A 20546-nucleotide genomic window follows, 5' to 3' on the forward strand; every position below is an offset into this window, starting at 1 on the left:
TAAGAAAATAAGAGAACTAGAAAGCCTAACCAGAAGTATAAGTCACCGGAATGGTCGTATGTGGCACTTCCTGAAGAACGAGAGGAAACAGATAGCCAAGGGGATCTAAAGGTGACTGTACCAGAAGTGGTTGAGGAAGACGAAGAATCGGAAATCCTGAGAGTTATCTTGTCCGACATCAGGGAAGAGACAGATGTTCAGGAAATTCTGATTCAAGATTGTGAAAGAAAAGTGAAAGACGATCAAATGCCAAACTGAAGAGACAAAAGTGCTCTAAAGGAGAAAACAAAAATTTACTGGAAAAGACAAACTAAAAGAACCAAGTTGGTGCTTAAAGCCTTGGATTAGACAAAACTAGTTGTGAAGTAGAAGAGGCTAAGTCAAAAGACACTGATCATATTTCGAAATGACAAACACAGAAAGTAGAAAATCTAAATGTGTATTCCTTAGAATATGGTTCAAAATGTGTTGTTGTTGTACAGGATTACTAATGCTTCTGTGAGTGTGCTAGCTTTAATGGTTTCATTTAAGGTTACATTAAAACAATAGAAGGACATAGTGAGAACAAGACTAACGTAGAAAAGATTCAGAAGATTTACCCGACTAAAATAGATAGAAATTACTTACATAAAGATAGGTCTATAAATGATTTTTCTAACAATGCTTTTTCAAAATTATGTTACGAATATGTGAAGACAATGGATGGGAGGGATAGCTACGTTGGCATGCAGTTGCCTGCATCAGTATCTGAGGGAGTGACATATCATCACATCCCAGTAACGTATGGAATCTCCTGTAGTGTAGTAGCAAGTTTGGTCTATAAAATAGGGAGACTAGAATATTATTTTTCAGATGTAGATAACATATTTTCACAAATACCAGTGGTCAATAAGTTGAATAAAGTAAAACCTGATAAAGTTTTAGGTGAATTTTTCTTAGAGACTAAAGAATTAACATTAGAATCAATATTTAGAAACAATCTAACTTGTAGTTTAAAGACAGAGGAGAAGAATTTCTTAGATATGGTAGAAGAAAGGAGATTGAAAATGCAAAAGAAGGTACCTGAGGGAAAAGAAGAAAAGAAAGTCTGGGATGTGGAAAGAGAAAAACATTTGAAAGGTGAAACTAGTCCAACAATGGCTTCAGATTGGCCTCATTAAGGAAAGTTGTGTATTAGAAGAAATCAAACTGCATATGATAATTATTTTGTAGGCACAAGTGATTGCCATGATACTTATAGAATCATGGGTGGATGGGGATTTAAAGGAGGAAACGATCCAGTTTTTCCTGGATTATATTTTATCTGCGGGAACAAAGCATATTATTGATTACCTGATCATTGGTATAGCACATGTTATCTAGGCCTGGTTTTCCCAAAGATATTTCATGTGGGAAGAGGACAAGATGGTGCACATGAGATAGGTAGACAACTAACACGTAGGAGAAGAGAATCTTGGTCAGAAATTGTAGGAGAAATTTTTGGAGCACTGATACCAGCAGTTGGAATATCTCTGAATGCACATAAAATTAGAAAATTATCAACAGTGGTGGATCGCTTGTCAACAAGCAACGCTGGAGGATTTTTATTGGTAAATACTGAAACGGTTGCCATGCGAGCCATGGTGATGCTAAATCGACTTGCCCTTGATATAAAATTGGTAAAAGAGGGTGGAGTCTGTGGAATGCTGAAAGTTCAACATTGTTGTACTTACATTCCTGACGAGAGGTAAGATTTGAAGATGTACATTAAAAATATAACTGATTTGCATAAGGAGATTGTTCCACTGGAGCTTGAAGGTATCTGGGAAAATATTGGGAAAAAGTTTTCTACTATTAAGAACTTTTTACTAAAATTAGGTAGTACCTTTATTGGTAAAAATCTATTTCCAGTAACGTGTGATTATTTTAGAATTAATTCTGAGATTAGGATGTTTATGTGGTAAAAGAAGAAAAATATGGCCCTAAGGATGTCAAAAACTGCACTACTGTCCTTCTCTCAACCAACTGAGCTATGGAAGTCTCCCCCATCTCTTGTTTTGCATGATGAAAAACCGGAAACAGCCTGTGCCCAAAAACAAAGAAACACATAGACAAATACAGGGCAGCAAAAGGTGCACTTGAGAGCCTGAACGCCACGTGCTCTACGCCCTCCCAGAACTGTGCACATCACATGCAACTCCGCCACATCACGACGACCGCACACCAGCCCTGGGAGCAGCAGACAGTGCACAAGCGTCAGGGCCGGACTGAGAACCAAAACCGGCCCTAGCAAAATGCTCGGCTGGCCCCCCCGGGGCTTGAGGGTGCCGCCAAGCTCTTTGCCAGGGCCGGTTTTTGGCCGATTTTGTTGCTATGCTGCAAAAACAGCCCTGTAACAAAAACAGCCCCCAGGGTCCCAAAACCAGCCCCCACCCGTGCGGCGCACCGGGGGATTGCCCGGTGCCCGCTACGGCCAGTCCGGCCCTGACAAGCGTGTACTGAGCGAGGACAAACAAGATAAAAAAAACCTTAAACGCGACTTCTAAGTGTCGGTTTACACAATGTAGCAAAACAACCCTTATCAAAGCACAGAGAACCCCCTCGTTTGTAAGTGCACCCTCCTTGTGCTCATAGCTTCCTTTTTAACATTGCCCCATGTGCTTGAAATTCTTGAGGCAGCGCCACATGTGTCGTCATAAACTGCGCAGTGGATCCAGGCGCAAAGGGACACTGGGGGGCAGATTTACAAGCCCCTTGCGCCACTTCTGCATCACTTTTAACATGGGAAAAATGAAGCTACAAAAACACACTATTCCGCCATCTGTGCCAATATCTGCTGCAGGCGGCACTTCTCGTGTTTCCCTCTGGCACACTTTCAGCTTGGCAAGGCTTGTCTCCACCTAAACACCAATGTTCTGAACTTTTTTTAAAACTATTACGCTGTGCACAGCTGCAGTTTACAGGAGTACAAAGGCAGCGTTGCTGCGACAGAAGAAACAGCACTGTTTACGTGGCACATGAAATGGCCAGGCAGCACGGCAGTGTACCCCGCAAATGCCACGAACGCAATGACTGCAAATACCTCAAAACCCACACAAAACCATTCCCCAAATACCACCCGCTATTCTTATTAAAAATAGAATGTTAGCTGACCATGTTCCACAAAACATTTCATCACTTGGGCACCGCAGCTTTTTCTTCCAGTCTCAACCACCTTATTATTAGCATACACATTAACACTTGCCACCCATGCAGACCCCATAGTGCTAATATCGGCCACACTCACCAGCCCTCTTGCAGCAACATACAGGTTGCATAAATAGGCAGACAAGACAATTTTTTGGTGGAGAAATGTGCTGCAGGTTTATTAGCATACCAAATATGCCAACATGGTGGGTTATCTTACAGGCGATCCAAAGGCAAGCCGCCCCTCGCGGCCTACCACCTGATGGGCCAACTTGCATCATGGTCTTCGCCAATCGGTGCTTAGCGGTTGTGGTGAGGGGATAGCCCCTTCCGGTGAAACATTGGTCCACCATATAACTCACGCCCCCCCTACGAGGGGTGGAGCATTCAAGCGACCCCCGGTTGTACAGGTTTCCAACCGACCGTAGGACAGATGGGGTGCCGTCGCACCCCAGGGTCCACCGCACAGACTTCCTGGGGATATTCAGCCTCAGCACCCTTTGTGCTCCTGAAGAGGGTACCCCTGAGTACCTTTACACCTCTGGATCACCATGTAACTCCGCCTGCAACACAAATAAAGAGATTAGAGCCTCCTTCCTCCCCTCACCCTGACACGCCGGGGAAGCGGAGGGAGGGAGTTGGCGTCAGGGCGAGGGAACAAAGAGGCCACCAGGGGGGCGGGGGAGGACTATATACCTCTCCCTGACCCCCCACCGGCCGGAAATGATGAGCAGTGGACCCAAAACGGGGTCTGTGTAAAACACTAGGCTGCCCAGTGTGCCATCTTGTGGCACTAAAGGGGCTGCCCTCCTATGAGGGTCCCCTGCGGGGACAGTCGGTCAGCCCGCATACTGCCAATATCGGCCACACTCACCATCCCTCTTGCAGCAACATACAGGTAGCATAAATAAGTAGACAAGACAATTTTTTGGTGGAGAAATTTGCTGCAGGTTTATTAGCATACCAAATATGCCAACATGGTGGGTTATCTTACAGGCGATCCAAAGGCAAGCCGCCCCTCGCGGCCTACCAACTGATGGGCCAACTTGCATCATGGTCTTAGCCAATCGGTGCTTAGCGGTTGTGGTGAGGGGATAGCCCCTCCCCTTCCGGTGAAACATTGGTTCACCATATAACTCAGGCCCCCCCTACGAGGGGCGGAGCGTTCAAGCGACCCCCGGTTGTACAGGTTTCCAACCGCCCGTAGGACAGATGGGGTGCCGTCGCACCCCAGGGTCCACCGCACAGACTTCCTGGCAATATTCGGCCTCAGCACCCTTTGTGCCCCTGAAGAGGGTACCCCTGAGTACCTTTCCACCTCTGGATCGCCATGTAACTCCGCCACAGCCCTGGGTGTGGCGACAGTCGCAGCCAGGGCCCCCCACCAAGGCCTGCGCTCCTATTTGCATCCCGCTGTTTCCAGGGCCTCCCCTAGATCAAGTTGGAACAAGTCCATGCCTATTTTGGAGAGATGTTCCCCATCATCCTCGAAACAACCTATGGATTTAGCATGAAGCAAACCATGCCTTATGAATCTGAACCCCATTTGTTCGGTGAATTTACGCATCGCGCAATTGACTCTCCTGCGCGCAGCCTCCATTGCTTCCCCAGATCGAGCTCCCTGCCACAGGAGCCGTGGGGAGATCTCCGACCACCACAGTTCGCATGTCCCTAACTTATTGCTTAATTTGCAAAGAGTGGCTTTCATATTTTGAAGCAATGTCCTCTTGCCTAGCGCCATCAGGTCGTTGCCCCCCAGGTGAATGACCAGCACGTTTGGGGGACTCGTCACTCACCCCAGTCTCTGCTGCAGTTTGTCCAACAACCCATTCCATCGCATGCCCTGGTAACCCAGCCAAGTTATCTCGGTGTTTGAAAAGCCATGCCTCCACTTCCTGCTCGCAGCCCACTGTGCCAACCTGCTGACGCCAGAATGGCCAATCACCCTGACCTTTGCTCCTGGTAAATAAAGAAATGTGATGTTGCAAAACATTTATTACCAGCACAGCACGCCATAATGAAACATTTAAATTATACTAACACCACACTCCCGCCTGTACCCGGGAAACCGGTTCCTGCGGGCAAACCAAATAACGTGGCTCATGGCCATACAAATTGTAAACAATAATTTAAAACACAAAACCCCCCATCACATACCATGACCGGGCTGCAGAACAAGGCCCCTAAAGTTCGTGGGCTCATGGACGTATGTACCTTTTGAAACAGTGGGTTTGCCAACGCCCCACTTGTTTGATGCCCTCTGCTGGCAAGCCTTCCTTAAACGCCGTAGTTGCTGCCCCTATGCGGAAGGAGTGGCTGCAGAAACGCTTGCTAGGGTCCTTGTTACCAGATAGCGCCAGGCACGCATGCATGATGTGTTCCACCTGGTACTTAGTAAGGGGCGAGCAGTCTGGATGTATGAAAAGATACGCGTCTGCTGCCGGACGCAGGGCCGCATAGGCGGAGAACAGCCTAACTGGGCAATACCTCTCGTCCCCCAAACTGTGCAGCCAGAACACCCTGCCCTTGCCGCTCTGATCTGTCTTTGACCTTCGTAGTGTTACTTTGAGGGAATCCCCAGCGAGAACCACATCCTGCCAGTTCAGAGCCACCCCAGACTTATCGTTCCTCGCTCTGGCCACCAACTCACTAATGCGAAGTGCCCCAAAGAAAGCCAGGCTGAACGCGGCAGCAAACAGTGCTGCCTCAAACTGTGAGTGGGTGGCCTTGTGCATCCAATCTAGCAACCCTTGGAGTGTCTCAAAGTCTATAGGGGACCTGTTGTCCGGTTCCTTAGGTTCGCTCCTGGCCCACCCTTTCAATGCCGCTCTGATTACAAAAGAACTCGTTGGGTCTGACTCCCCCTTGAGTCCAGCGTGTTGGCTGATTGCTGCAAGGTAGCCCGATATCCAGGAATGACTCTTCCCATTGTCTTTAGCCCACAAAATGAAGGACTGCACTCTGGCTGCTAAAGATAGATCGCCTCCATCCCATGGGCCCGTCACTGAGCAGAATTTGTTCACACAGGATTTATATCTCTTGTTAGTCCCCGGCGCTAGGGATAACTCGCCCAGGCCCCTCATACGTTTTGCCATTTCAACAGGAACCACAGGTGCGCTGGGAAAGGTGTCCCCTCCTCTCTCGCTCTCGGCCATGCCCCCCGGAACCGGTGCAACTGAAAACAAGAGAGAGGGCATCAGCCGCTGTGTTCTGCACACCCTGACTGTGCCGCGCCCTGCATTCAACATTGTTGTAAAGACAAGCCCGCACCAACTCCCTCAAGAGGCACAGAACCAGGGGACAACTTGCTGACTGGGAATTGATGGCCTGCACTACCACTAGATTGTCAGACCAGAAAAGGACCCTTTTGGCAGACAGAATTGTGGGCCATAAATGGAAAGCCACCACAATGGGGAATAACTCCAGCACTGTGATGTTGGTCGTGATCCTTTTCTTGTGCCAGGCACTGGGCCATTTCTCAGCACACCATTCCCTGTCTAGAATGGCCCCGAATCCTTCCCTGCCTGATGCATCTGTGTGTAAGGCTAGGTCCGGGCAGCCCTCCAAATTACTGAAGCGTTAAAGTTGGCCAAAAAATCCGCCCACATGGCCAGGTCAAGTCTCATGCCTTTGCTTAGCTTGACCATGTGGTGCTTTTTTAAGACCCTGGCTGTGGCCCTGGCCAGCCTTCTGCCAAATACTCTTCCAGCTGGAATGACCCGCGCTGCAAAGTTCAGTTTCCCTAAGAGTCCTTGAATGCATTCTAGAGTGGCCTTGCCCTGCGCAACCACAGTCTGAATGTGTTGTGCGAGGTCGCGTACCTTGTCTGTAGGTAATCTGGATTCCCCCGAGATGGTGTCTAGCTCTATCCCTAAAAAGGTTAAGACCTGTGCTGGACCCACCGTTTTACCTGGTGCAGGCGGGACCCCCAAGTGCCTGGCCGCTGTTCAAAATCCTCAAGGGCCTGCTTACAGTCCTGCGTGCCCTCACTCCCAATGAACAGGAAGTCATCTAGATAATGGGTCACCCCTGCCACCCCGTAGGTGTCCTGGAGGGCCCATTGCAGGAAGCAACTGAACGCCTCAAAGTAGGCGCATGACACCGCGCAGCCCATGAGCATGCATCTGTCAAAAAAGTACCTGCCGTCTAGCCTGAAACCCAGCAGGTGATGGCTGCTCGGGTGGACTGGTAGCAGGCGAAACGCAGATTATATGTCCGCCTTTGCTAACCAGGCCCCTCTGCCTGCCCTCCTGACTAGGTCCAATGCCACGTCCAGAGTACAATAAGACACAGAGCAGGTGCCCTCCTGTAGCCCATGGTTAACTGATGCCCCTTCAGGGTAAGAGAGGTGGTGGATCAGTCTAAAAGCCCCTGGGTCCTTCTTGGGCACTACCCCCAGGGGAGAGACTACAAAGTTGTCGAGCGGGGGTTGCAGAAATGGACCCGCCACCCTGCCCAAAACCCTCTCCTTCTCTACCTTTGCCCTAACTACCTCCGGATGCTCTCTTGCCGACCTGAGGTTGTCGGCCTCACGTAGGGGATTTTAAAACCTTCATTGAACCCCAAAAGAAGTGTGCGGCTATCTGTTGTGTTGGGGTACCGTCTAAGAAGGGGCGTGATGTTAGCCAGGCTGACAGGGGAAGGGCCTTTGGAGAAGAGCCCGTGGGAAGTTGGACTGACTGCGGGGAGAAGACAAGTGAGGAGGGGGGGGGCATTGAGATGTTGGACTCGGTTGTGTTCCTGCCTCAACTTTGTTGCCCGCCTTTGTCGGCTGGCTGCTTATCCCGCTTGGTATGGCAGGGAACCGCTGTGTGGGGCCCGCCACATGTGCTACACGCATGCTGGAACTTGCACGTCTTACCCCAGGAGCAAGATCCATTGTTAAAAAGGCGGCATGTACCCAGGGGGGACCTCTTGAAACCTCCCCTCTGTCCCCCTCCCCTACGTGCCCCGCGAAAGGACTGTTTGCCCCTTCCGTATGTTGGAAATGACCCCTTGGAAGACGACTGTCCCCCCTGTGTATTTCCCTGGGGGCCTACACTTTGCTGTGAATGCGAACCCATATGGTCCATCCAAAGCTGGACCTCTTTTTGATCCCAACCCATCTCCGGGCATTGGGACATCTTCCTCCTGAACTCCCTGTCGTAGTTCAACCATCCAATTCCACCCCACCTCATCGCCTTGTTATGTATGGTCCTGGAGTATTGCACCAACCCGGGTCCCTGTTCCGGGAATTTCTCCATAGTGACAGATGCTAGGATGGAGAAAGCCTCTAGCCAGTTAGCTATGTTCTTCTCCGGCCAAGGCTGGTACTTCACTTTTTTATCATCCTCCTTCGCCCCCATTTTCCTGGCGTCAAGCCCCTCTTGTCCCAGCATCAGCAGGGTAAAAATGTCCACAAAATCCCTCCTTCAAATTCCTTCTTTGGCTGCTTGGGGCACTTGCCAGGCTAGAGAACAACGCCCAGACAGCAGGGGTGCCGTCGTGACTTGCTGTACCAAGTTGGGCAAGGGAGCGGCTGTGAGAGCAGTCGTAGGCTGTAGTACCAAGGTGGGCAAAGGAGCGGGCGAGATGCAAGACAAAGCAGCTGTGGCCCCCGAACTTGTATTGACTGTGATGGTACTCGGGCTGGCCGCTATGGGGGGGAGCGAGACGGGAGTTGGCGCTGTGGAAAGCAACCCAGACGTAGGTGTAGGAGGAAAGCCCACTGCTGAAGTAGGTCTAACCTGCCCCCCTGGCTCCTCCACACCTCCTGCCCATACACTTGTTGCTGCTAATGTGGCTCCTTCCTTAGTGCCCCCACTGGGGCACAAAAGTGCGGGGCTGGTGGACACAGAACCTGCTTGAAGCTGAGACATGAAACTGTTCATAGTGTCCAAGAGTTTGGCAAACTCATCCCTAGTGGCGTAGTTACCTTGGGCCGCGGTACTGTCCAATGGGGTAAGTGGCCCCGGGGGCGTGGGCGTGGGCACACCCAGCACTGAAACGACCTCCTTGGGGCCTGAACTGCTCTGCTCCTGGGTGGTGGCAGCGGATCTGCCGGGAAATCCCTGGATGTGGGCTTGCGGACCCGCTTTGGCCTAGATGGGCCTGCCTCTGCACCGGGCTGTTGTTCCGTAGGAGGAGATTCGCCGACGATCCCAGAGTCCTCCTGATCGGGGGCGTTCAGGATGCCATTGGCCCATGCCTGGCCTTTGATCGTGGCCATCTCAAAGAAATTGGCCCACTGTGCATCCTGCGAATTGCCCGGCATCGTCTCGTCCACCTGAGATCTCTCCGTGAAAAGGGGGGGGGTGCCCTGGCTATCCATGGCGACCTTCGACTCCACACGGGCCCTTGATCTGAGGAGATAAATTTATGGGATCAAAACATGATAATGCTTGGTTCTTGCGGACACCTCAAGCCCCCTGCTTCCCCAGACGCTCCTTGCCCCCCAAATCCCCTATACTTACTTATAGAGCGATAGCGGGAGTGGAGATGGGGCGTGATGCGCCCGAAGGCTGCTCAAAGATAGCCCTGCGTGTGCTGAAGAAGTGGGAGTGCTGGAGGGAGAAAAGGAAATGTTAGCGGGGGACCCTGGTGCGTGACGAGACCCTATACGCACGCCCCCATAGGTCCCGGTCATCCCCCGTGGGATCCGGACCCGATCCGGACTCCTGTTTCCACCCGAAGGTGTGATCCCTGACCAATACCTTGTTTCTCAAGCTTTCCAACCTCTTGCGTCAGACCCCTTGTGACGTCGCCTCCAAAATTACCTTCTGACCTGGAATGAAGAAAAGATTTATTAATGCGCCCTGTACGATGCCACCGTCAATGACCCCTCGCGCCCTGTCACATCTTCGCTGCAGGCCCCTGTGTCCCCTGGACCCCGCTGCAGCCGTGGACCCATCGTACCACCGTGCAGCTGTACCCAAACGAACGACACAGCACCTGAAAAGGAGACATGTTAATCATTACCATAAAATATGTAAATATATGCTTTTGCGTCCCGCCACTATGTCCATGCTGGGGGGGGGGGGGGGAATCCAGGCGAGCGTATTAGCCCTGCCCCCACCACCTGCGTTAGCCCCCTCCCATAACTGCCCTAGAACAAGCACATGACATAGCGTTCCTAAATTAGATGTTTTTTTTTAATTTTTATTTTTTATTTATTTTACTTAACAATTGCGCTAAAAAAGCAAAATTCGCAATTTTAGGGGAGACCCCAAGATCCAGCGCTGCCTGCTGTAAGTCCTTAATTTGCCCGCATAAAATGGGCCTAAACTCATAGCAAAGGCTCCAGCATCCTGCAGATCCCATTCTGGCCTCCCATCCAAGTGCTAACCAGTCCCGACCCTGCTTAGCTTCCAAAAAAGGATACGGTAGTGTGTGCAAAGCTGAACAACTGAATTTAAACCACAAGACACCGCAAATGCTGAGGGCCTGAAGTGCAACACAGGAGGTTGCTTCCCCACTGCAGCAAAACACGCTCCGATACGTGTCATGCCTGCTGTGCTCATGACGAGAGAAGCGGAGAAGTCGGGTGATCGAACCTGAGGCCTCATGCGCTAATCAATGCTCTAATAATGTATACTTTGCAGTGTGAAAGCAGGTCCAGGATAAAAGACAAATGCGCACTATTCCATATCCGGACTCCAAGTTACAATTGCAAGTAACAAAAGGAATTCTCATTTGAAAGCAGCATCCCGCCGATCTGCTCACATCATACGGACTCCGAAACCCACCTGGCACACGCTCCCCGCAGCAGGCACGTCAACCCTCTGCACTACCCCGAAGTCAAAACTTCACTTATACAAAAATGCCGATCTCTCTCTCCAGGACGATAGTTAATCACCCAAGTAATCTTGACATTATGTGAGGCCTGGTAATTGCCGGGGGAAAGAAACGCTGAGTCGGATGCAGGCTGAGGGCCCGCCTCCTAAAGTGGGCGGAGCCTGCCTCCGCACTAGCAAAGGCTGCGCTGAACAACCCGAGGTCAGCAAGAAGTTGCGGGCGCGCCCACTGTCCCCTGACCTCTCTCCCGCCTCCGCCGAAAACCGGCCTGCACGGGTGAAAACCGAGAGGACATGCGGTGAGTTGGCCTGAGGGCCCGAACTCTGCCCCCACTCCCTATCAAGCCAGCCGCAAAACATGCCCCCGACGGAGCGCAGCTCCTTCCCTAATTTCGCAACATATAACCCCGTTCCGGAGAAGGGGAGGGGGTGAGTGGGGGGGGAGTCTAGATGCTGGGCCCGGGCCTGTACTGCCAAACTTTTGGACAGGCTCGAGCGCCAACGCGCCGGAAACAAACGCCCACCCCAGCTAAACTGGGCCTCGATAGACCCCCAAGGGCGCTCAACGCCGCGCGCTGTGGAACGGCACGGGCGAGTGCGGAACTCGCACCAGGCCCTCTGTACTGCTCGATTTTCCCGGCATTTCTGTGTTAAAGGGGAACTAATGTGACTTCAGTCTCTTTCCATCCAAGTCTAAGGGTTAGAGTAGTGTATAGAGCCTATTTATTAGGCACTTCGACATGATCCTGTGTTCTTCCCCATAGATCAGGGTTTGCACACATATCCTAGGGGATAGATTCGTTAGTATTAGGGGTAATTTATTCTGTAGTGAGGGTATTTCATGGAGCCGTGCTGAATTCAGGCCTGGTAGGCCTCAAACGGGAGAGACTCCATCTTTCTTCCTGCTCCGGCAGCTTGGGATGCTTCTAGGTCATAGGCAGTGTTTTAGTTAGGAGGTGTTATTCGCTTGGAGAGAACCGGTTCAGGCCGGCCCTTATCGAAGGATTGTATTTTTCTTCATGCCGAAGACACTACATCAGGCCGGCCGGCTGGGAACATGTCCTTGGCACGGGGAGGTACAAGAATTTGGTGGGCGGCAGGTTACGGGCTGGAATTTTCCATGAGAAAATGCACCTCTATATTAGTGAAAGTCTGAGGCAGATACTGGCACTTGCTTTTAGTCCGTAGGCGGCACCTGGCCGTTAGCAGTAAAGCTACTACTTATTCCAGGGAAGACAGATGACAAACTTGAAGGTGGAGAAAAACCGAGAGACAGATATTCTTCTAACAGAATAGCCAAAGAGAAGAGAGTAGCCGATGAGGAAGAGGTCCCGGTGACTCGGAGAAAAGAGAAGGGAGTAGATCTGTGACTGCGGAGGTGTGACTTCCAGGCGAAGCCGAGGCGCAGACGAGAAGGGAACCTAGATGACCATTGAGTGCAGGCTACATACGACTAAGGTGATGTCGACCCCTTTTTATTAGAGTGTACAACCTAATCTTTCACTTTTCTTTGCAGGTTATATGTGATATGTATTATGTTCTGTGATCGTGTATGTAATGACTAAATAAAGTATCCAGTTTGAAGTGAACCAACATGTGCTATGTATTCTTGCATGAGAGGGTAGCCTATTCTTCTAGTCAGCTGTGACTTGATATGAACAGATGTTAACCCTGATCAGGTAAGTGGTAGCTGAATAAGGGAGGAAGGAGCCCCTCGAACCAGAGGATAAATTGTGTTCTAGCTGGCGGTTCTTGTGTGATCTGATAAATAGTAACACTGATTCCCTTGTTGTATGTCATAGTAATCATAGGATGAACTCGTGCTAAGGCTGCCGTCTGGGTAGGAAGTCCTGGGTCCATCTAGGACCGCGAGGCTGAGGCTGCCGTCTGGGTAGGAAGTCCTGGGTCCATCTAGGACCGCGAGGCTGAGGCTGCCGTCTGGGTAGGAAGTCCTGGGTCCGTTTGGGACCGCGAGGCTAAGGCTGCCGTCTGGGCAGGAAGTCCTGGGTCCGTTTGGGACCGCGAGGCTAAGGCTGCCGTCTGGGCAGGAAGTCCTGGGTCCGTTTGGGACCGCGAGGCTGAGGCTGCCGTCTGGGTAGGAAGTCCTGGGTCCGTTTGGGACCGCGAGGCTAAGGCTGCCGTCTGGGCAGGAAGTCCTGGGTCCGTTTGGGACCGCGAGGCTAAGGCTGCCGTCTGGGCAGGAAGTCCTGGGTCCGTTTGGGACCGCGAGGCTGAGGCTGCCGTCTGGGTAGAAAGTCCTGGGTCCGTTTGGGACCGCGAGGCTAAGGCTGCCGTCTGGGCAGGAAGTCCTGGGTCCGTTTGGGACCGCGAGGCTAAGGCTGCCGTCTGGGCAGGAAGTCCTGGGTCCATTTGGGACCGCGAGGCTGAGGCTGCCGTCTGGGTAGGAAGTCCTGGGTCCACTTGGGACCGCGAGGCCGCCACTTGTATTATAAGAGGTCTTGGTATATATAGTAGGAATTCCCTGTCCTTAGGTGGTATATATATATGTGGTTTTGTTTGTGAATAGGCCCTAGGGAGGGGGGTAACGTTCTGGCTGGGTTAGAGAGGCTCTGTTGAGCGGGTTCTATCTGATCAGAAAAACCCAAGCAGAACACCCCCTCAGTGCTCCAGCTCCGGGCATGCCGCCAAGACCCCCTCGGTCTAACTTCCGCCCCAGCGTGATGCCGGGGCCTACCGCATTGGTCGGCCCGGATACTCGCCTCGTACCAAATACCCCCTCCAAAACAGCATGGCCCAGGAAGAAACTCCTAGCCCTACAGCTCCCTGCTCGCCTGTGCTAGGAGAAAGCTCTGACTGCAACCATCTCCCTGCTCCCTCCCAGTCCCAAGCCGCGGGTACCCACACGGCCCGCAGGCTCCTCTCTAATTAGGGCCCGGTGAGAACATGCTTGGGACCAGTCCCTAAGTGGTGGGACCCAGCTGGGGAGGAGGGCGGGTGGCGAGATAACTAACCTCCTGGTCACTCCAGCAGCGGTCTCGAAGCACGACCAGTTGGCGTCAGGGCGAGGGAACAAAGAGGCCGCCAGGGGGGCGGGGGAGGACTATATACCTCTCCCTGACCCCCCACCGGCCGGAAATGACGAGCAGTGGACCCCAAACGGGGTCTGTGTAAAACACTAGGCTGCCCAGTGTGCCATCTTGTGGCACTAAAGGGGCTGTCCTCTTATGAGGGTCCCCTGCGGGGACAGTCGGTCAGCCCGCATAGCCGTCAGTCTTAACCACTGTGCTATTGCTAAGGCTCAATGCCTGCCCCCTTCTTAAAACAAATGACATTCGCGCCATGGAGCGCGTTGATGCACGAAATATTGCAGATATCCGTTAGATAATCAATTAATTTCTTAATTCATATAATTTTTTGGGCCTTGAGTTTGAAATGTGCTGCTTGTTTGAGACTCACATGCTAGTGTGACTGGTGCAAACATGGGATTTACACCTGCTTATTCATCAGCGCTCATTAGGAATTGAATGTGCATTTTCTGCACGCACATTAATGACCAAAGTTGTCATCTGGTTTTAATTACCTGTGCACAGTATGGACAAAATAGACGCAATGACAGTCTGTGTGTGTTGTTCTTCATTTGTTTTGCACTATTGTGTCTATACCCTGTCGCTGGAGCCATGCCCCCACATTGCGGCAGCCTCAAGGTGCAGCCCCACAAACGTGCGCACCGAGGCAGCGGGTCTGACCCCTGCATAGCGCGGCATCCTGCAAGTCCACTCAGCTTCCCGCTGCTGCTCTGGCCAACACCCTTCTGGACATAACATATAAAATACATAACAGCGGTTGTGCGCTTTAAATAATCAAATAAAACCAACAATAGAAAAATGAAAGCTGCGTCACAAGAGCCTGACATTGAAGGGAGGGGCCGTAGTGAGAGGCCCGCTGCAGGCAGGGAGCATCCCCCATACACCTGGCATTAACAATGTGTCTAATACAATATTAAAGGCTATTTTGTATCTTTCTCCTACCTTTTTCTTTCTCCCTGGTCCGAGACACAAGATGACTGCCAACACTTCCTGGTTTGAAGTGTTGGCAGCCAATCAGAGGCAAGCTCGTGCTGGGAGGGTTTAGGCTCCGTCCAGCTATCAAAACATTTTATTTGTAAATTTCTCAGGAACTACTGAACGGATTTACACCTTTTAACAAAAAGGGCTCTTTCTGAAACAGGGGCTACCTTCTTGCCAAATTTGGTGTAATTCCGTTCAGCAGTTCGGGCTGAAGCCGTGTCTAAATTTTCCTATGGGAATTAACATGGAGAAAACACGTTTTGGGACCCCCCTTTTTTCTCGGCCCCCGCTTGGCGAATCGCCCCGAAACTTTCAGAATAGGAGCTGACCGGAGCGACCCCGCTAGTTTTTAAAATTTCGCGAAGATTCGTCAACCGGCGCCAAAGTTATTGGGAAAAGAAAAAATGCTTTTCCTATGGAAACTAGGTCCTAACTATAACTATCTACTGGCGACCGTCAGTAGATAATATATATATATATATATCAATAAACACTGTGCCTTATCAATTTCCCTTCCGCGGGAAAGAAACGGACGGGAACCCAGATTCGGTGCATGGAAGTTTTTTTATTTACTTTTTGTTGCCTTCAACCACTATGACTGCCACGACGCGTTTCGGCCCCGAAAGGCCTTGATCACATGACACATTTATATTTAAATTTCAATAAGAACAAGCTTGGGGGCCCAAAAACAAACAGCTTGCTGTATATGTACATCATGAGCGCACCTAGCGATACCTTTCATGATCATCACAGGAAGAGTCAAGTTGTGAAAATAATACCTAACTCCTCCCCAGGGGGTTCCATATGTAACAACTTGTGGATTCAGCGGCTTTGAAACAAACCTTTCGAGGCTTACTTTGGAATGGAAAACCACAAACCTCAATTCAACGTCTTCAAACATTAGCATCAACAGAATTAACAAGGCATCAGGACTGTTTCATTACCGCATGAGACAATCATGATGTTCAGTAAAAAGGAGAGGGTTGGAGGTCTCCTCCTTCAGTCACTGCAGAGAGGCACCTTCCAGAGAAAGTCCCTTCAGAGTTCATTTTCTTAGGAAAACAGTTGGATCAGCCAGGGTGAAAGCGCCCAGACTAATGTCCGCAAGAAAGATTTCCTACAGTTTGAATCTTCAGAGTTGAAGGAGTGCTGGGGAATGAGGGTTCCGCTCCGTGCACATGTGATGTTGTGAGTCTGGTTGTGTCAGTACAAAGAGTAGATCAGTGTCTGATGGTTGAAGGATCTAAACACTGATAGGTCTTCACTGAACAGGACAACCATTTACCACTGCTCCAGAAGTGCAGCAAACTGCTGATTGGTTAGTGAGATTGCAGGGCCCGCCCCTCTGGAGAGCATCACGTGTGCTTCAGAGAGAGGCGGGGCTTCTCCAATGGGGCAGACTGCTGATTAGTTAGTAAGATTGCAAAGCGCAGCCCTCTGCAGAGTGTCACTAGTGCTTAGGAGAGGGGCGGAGCTTCTCCAATGGGGCAGAGAGAGGCTTACTGCTACATTACAATGAGTGATACAAGCTGGGTTTAAAGGGCACTCCATAGTGGCGTGCACTGTTTGAGAAGTCATGTATGATCACTCACCATGTATGAGTATGTGTGATAGCATACATCTTAGTAACATAGCTTTTACATGTATCTTGGGACTATGCAATAACTACTGACATTTGTAATTCATAACATTTTCTTCCATTGATTTACTTTCAACTGTTTCTTTGTTATAGAATTTACTGTTGTGCATCACTTCATAATATGAATGAAATGTCTTCTACTAAGTTTACTCTCTCCAAGGTCAACCAATAACTTGTTCTCTCTCCTCTCCAGCCACAGACATGGAGTCCAAGGCACAGATGGCGTCGTACTGGAAAAGCTACGTGTTTTACATCCTCATCTCATTCCTGACCAGCTTCTCAGTCTTCGCCATTCTACGAGGCACCTCCATAGCCAGGCCAGATAAGACCTGCACACACGTGGCGAACCCAAACATGTACTATGCGGGTGGGAGTGGCCGCGTGGAAACACCCAGGGGCAGAACAAGCACCACAAAGGATGACCTGGTCATACTGCTCTGGACCTGGCCCTTTGGAGAGAGGTTTCCACTGGACCAGTGCGCAAGAATCCATGGGATCTCTGGTTGCACCTTCACTGTGAAGCGGAACCAGTACAGCCGTGCCCATGCCGTGATCCTCCATCATCGAGATGTCTGCAGCTCCAAAGACCAGCTGCCCCAGGAGCCGAGGCCGCAGAACCAGCGCTGGGTCTGGTTCAACCTAGAGTCACCGAGGCACAGCCCCAACCTTCACTTCATGGACAATCTCATCAATCTGACGCTGAACTACAGGAGTGACGCAGACATCTTCTCGCCATATGGCTGGGTCGAAAGAGCCAAGGGTCCTCAGGACTTCAGAATACCAAACAAGACCAAGCTGGTGGCCTGGGTGGTCAGTAACTGGGACAGCACCCTGGCAAGAGTGGCATATTACAATGATCTCAAGAACTATCTCAACATTGATATGTATGGAGGTGGGAACAGACCCCTAGCCCGTGACAAGACCATCTCCACTCTTTCCCAGTACAAATTCTACCTGTCCTTCGAGAACTCTCTGAACCAAGACTACATCACGGAGAAGCTCTGGCACAACGCGCTGCTCTCTGGGACATTGCCCGTGGTCCTCGGCCCTACGAGGGAGAATTATGAGCGCTTCCTTCCCTCTGATGCCTTCATCCACGTTAGTGACTTCCCCAGTGCTAAGGAGCTGGCCGCTTACCTTCACTTCCTAGATGCTAATGACGAGCAGTACCGGCGCTACTTTGAGTGGCGCAAGAGGCTAAAGCCCATAGGTTACACGGATTGGACCACACACTACTGTAAGGCCTGTCAAGTCCTACAACAACAGCTAAATTACAAGACAATCCCGAGCATCGCCAAATGGTACCAATGACCAAGGGAGTAGCCAGAAAATTAAAACACCCCCCATTTTGAACCAAAGCTGTTATGGCACCAAGCAAGCGAAGGGTGTTGTCACTACCCTCTCCAAATGAGCTTGTTTGTCTCTTCCATCCAAGCATCTATACATGCGTCATTTCATCCTTCCATCCACCTGCAGATATTCACCATTTCTCCTTTACATTCAGTCTTTCATCCAACATTCAGTCTGTCACCATTCTTACCATCCATCCATCCGCCCATTCATTTCCAAACCTATCCATCAAACACAACCATCCATGCTTTCACTCAGACATCCATCCTTTCACTTCTCCAGCCCCTTCATCCATCCATCCATCCATCCATCCATCCATCCTTCCTTTCAATCATCCATCCATTTTTTGGGCATATCAATCCACCCTTTCACTTGGTCCATCCATACATTCACTCATCCACCCACCCTTCAATCCATCCATTAATCCATCTCCCCATTTACCCTTTCACTCATCCATTCATCCTTTCACTCACTTATCCATCCATCCACCCTTTCACTCATCCATCCACCGTTTTATTTAGCCATCCATCTACCCTCCCTTTCACTCATCCATCCATTCTTTCACTCATCCATCCTCACATCCATCCTCTGTCATCTATCCATCCTTTATCTCTTCCATCCATCCAGCCTTTTACCCTGTCATCCATCCAGCCTTTCACTCATCCATTCATGCATTCAGTCATCAATCAATCCATCCGTTCACCCTTTCACTCGTCCTTCCACCCTTTCATCCAGCCAACCCTCTACCCTTCCTTTCACTCATCCATTTATCTTTTGACTCACTCATCCATCCATCCTTTCTCTCATCCATCCATCCACCCATTTACTCATCCATCCATTCATCGTTCTTCCCTTTCACTCATCCAACCATGCATCCATCCTTACAGTCACTCATCCATGCATCTATCCATCCACCCTTTCAAACACCAATCAGTTTATTCAAACAGCTATCCATCCATCCATCATTTCACTCATCCACCTTTTTACTCATCCACCCATCCATTCACCATTTCACTCATCCATCCGTCCTCCTTTCATTCATTCATCCATCTATGCTCCCTTTCACTCATTCATCAATTCACTCATCCATCCTTTTACTCATCTATCCATCAACCCTTTCAGTCCGTCCAGCCATCCAGACTTTCACTCTATCCATCCATCCATCCATCCATTTGCCCTTTCACTCATCATGCATCCACCCTTTTACTCGGTCCATTAATCCAGACTTTCACTCTATCCATCCATCCATCCATCCATTTGACCTTTCACTCATCATTCATCCTTTCATGCACAACTTCTGGCCATGGCCAAGTAACTCAGATTCAGATACAACAAAGCCAGTCCTAACCTGGGAATCCAAATTGACAATAAACTGTCAATGACAGTAGCAGTACGTCACACTAAACAGGGGAAGAAGGGACTCTGCATCAGAAGCTCCACTGGCTGCCCGCAAAGGCAAGGAGCATCTTTGAGGCTCTTACACATAGGGCAGTAAATGGCACAGGACCCAAAGCTCTTCAGCAAATAATTCAGGTAAATAAGCCTACACGAACCTTAAGATCAGCCCGTGCTGGCCTCCTGTCCATCCCCCCTTCATAAAAAAGAGAATGTGAGGTTGAACCTTCCAGGTGCAATGTACACAACCTTGGGACATCCTCCCACTCTCCCTAAGAACTAATAAAACTTGTTGAGCTTCAGCATTTCTTTGTGGTTTGGAGTTGCCAATGATGAGAACCGGAGCACAATGGTGAGAACCAATCAGCAGCTCCCTGGGTGGTGTGTCCGTGAGGCGTCTCCAAACCTTTGCACATTTTTTCCTTTCACGTGAAATGCACATTATTGGTTTTATAATGGGGAATGACACTGAACAACTGCAAAAACAAAATATGGACAGGAGCACCTAGGAGTGGACAGCATTGTGATAGCTGTAGCTGAATCTTTTAGCCAAGATATGGCTTGGGGTATGTTCACAAAGATTGTCCCATGTTAGATCAGGTCTTTTTTGGATTGCGCATTCAGCAAGAACCTGAACACCTGGCGCTGCCCCTGGAAATAGAAGGCTAGAAGAAAGGACATACCAACTCTTGCAATAATGATCTCTCTCTATACTGATGAACTACCAGCGCCAAGATGCCAGTTGGGTGATAGCCGTGCTTTACAAATATATAATAACAATAATAATTAACTCAACCATCCCTTCTCTCATCGTCCATCCATTCACCCTTTCACTCCATGCATCCATCCATCCATCCAGACTTACTGTATCCATCCATCCACTCATCCAACCATCCATTTAACCTTTAATTCATCATCCATATTTTCATTCACTCATCCATCCTTCCTATCATCATCCATCCATTCACCCTCTCACTCATCCATCCACCCTTTCACTCCATCCATCCATTCAGACTTACTGGATACATTCATCCACTCATCCAACCATCCATTTAACCTTTAATTCATCATCCATATTTTCATTCACTCATCCATCCTTTCTCTCATCGTCCATCAATTCACCCTTTCACTCATCCATCCATTCACCCTTTCACTCCATCCATCCATCCAGACTTACTGTATCCATCCATCCACTCA

General features: G+C 49.9%; 1 protein-coding gene across 1 annotated transcript in view; it reads left to right on the forward strand.

The window, feature by feature from the left end:
- LOC146829919 (3-galactosyl-N-acetylglucosaminide 4-alpha-L-fucosyltransferase FUT3-like) overlaps positions 1 to 20039 on the forward strand; it is a 99225-nt gene extending 79186 nt beyond the window's left edge. The window contains exon 2 of the mRNA XM_085604191.1: positions 16798 to 20039. Within this exon, the coding sequence (XP_085460317.1) occupies positions 16806 to 17915 (1110 nt within the window). The 5' untranslated portion in view covers positions 16798 to 16805 and the 3' untranslated portion in view covers positions 17916 to 20039. The remainder of the gene's footprint in view (positions 1 to 16797) is intronic.
- Positions 20040 to 20546: the final 507 nt, after the last annotated feature.

This window comes from Triturus cristatus, chromosome 5_1, assembly GCF_964204655.1.
Source record: "Triturus cristatus chromosome 5_1, aTriCri1.1, whole genome shotgun sequence".
NCBI lineage: Eukaryota > Metazoa > Chordata > Amphibia > Caudata > Salamandridae > Triturus > Triturus cristatus.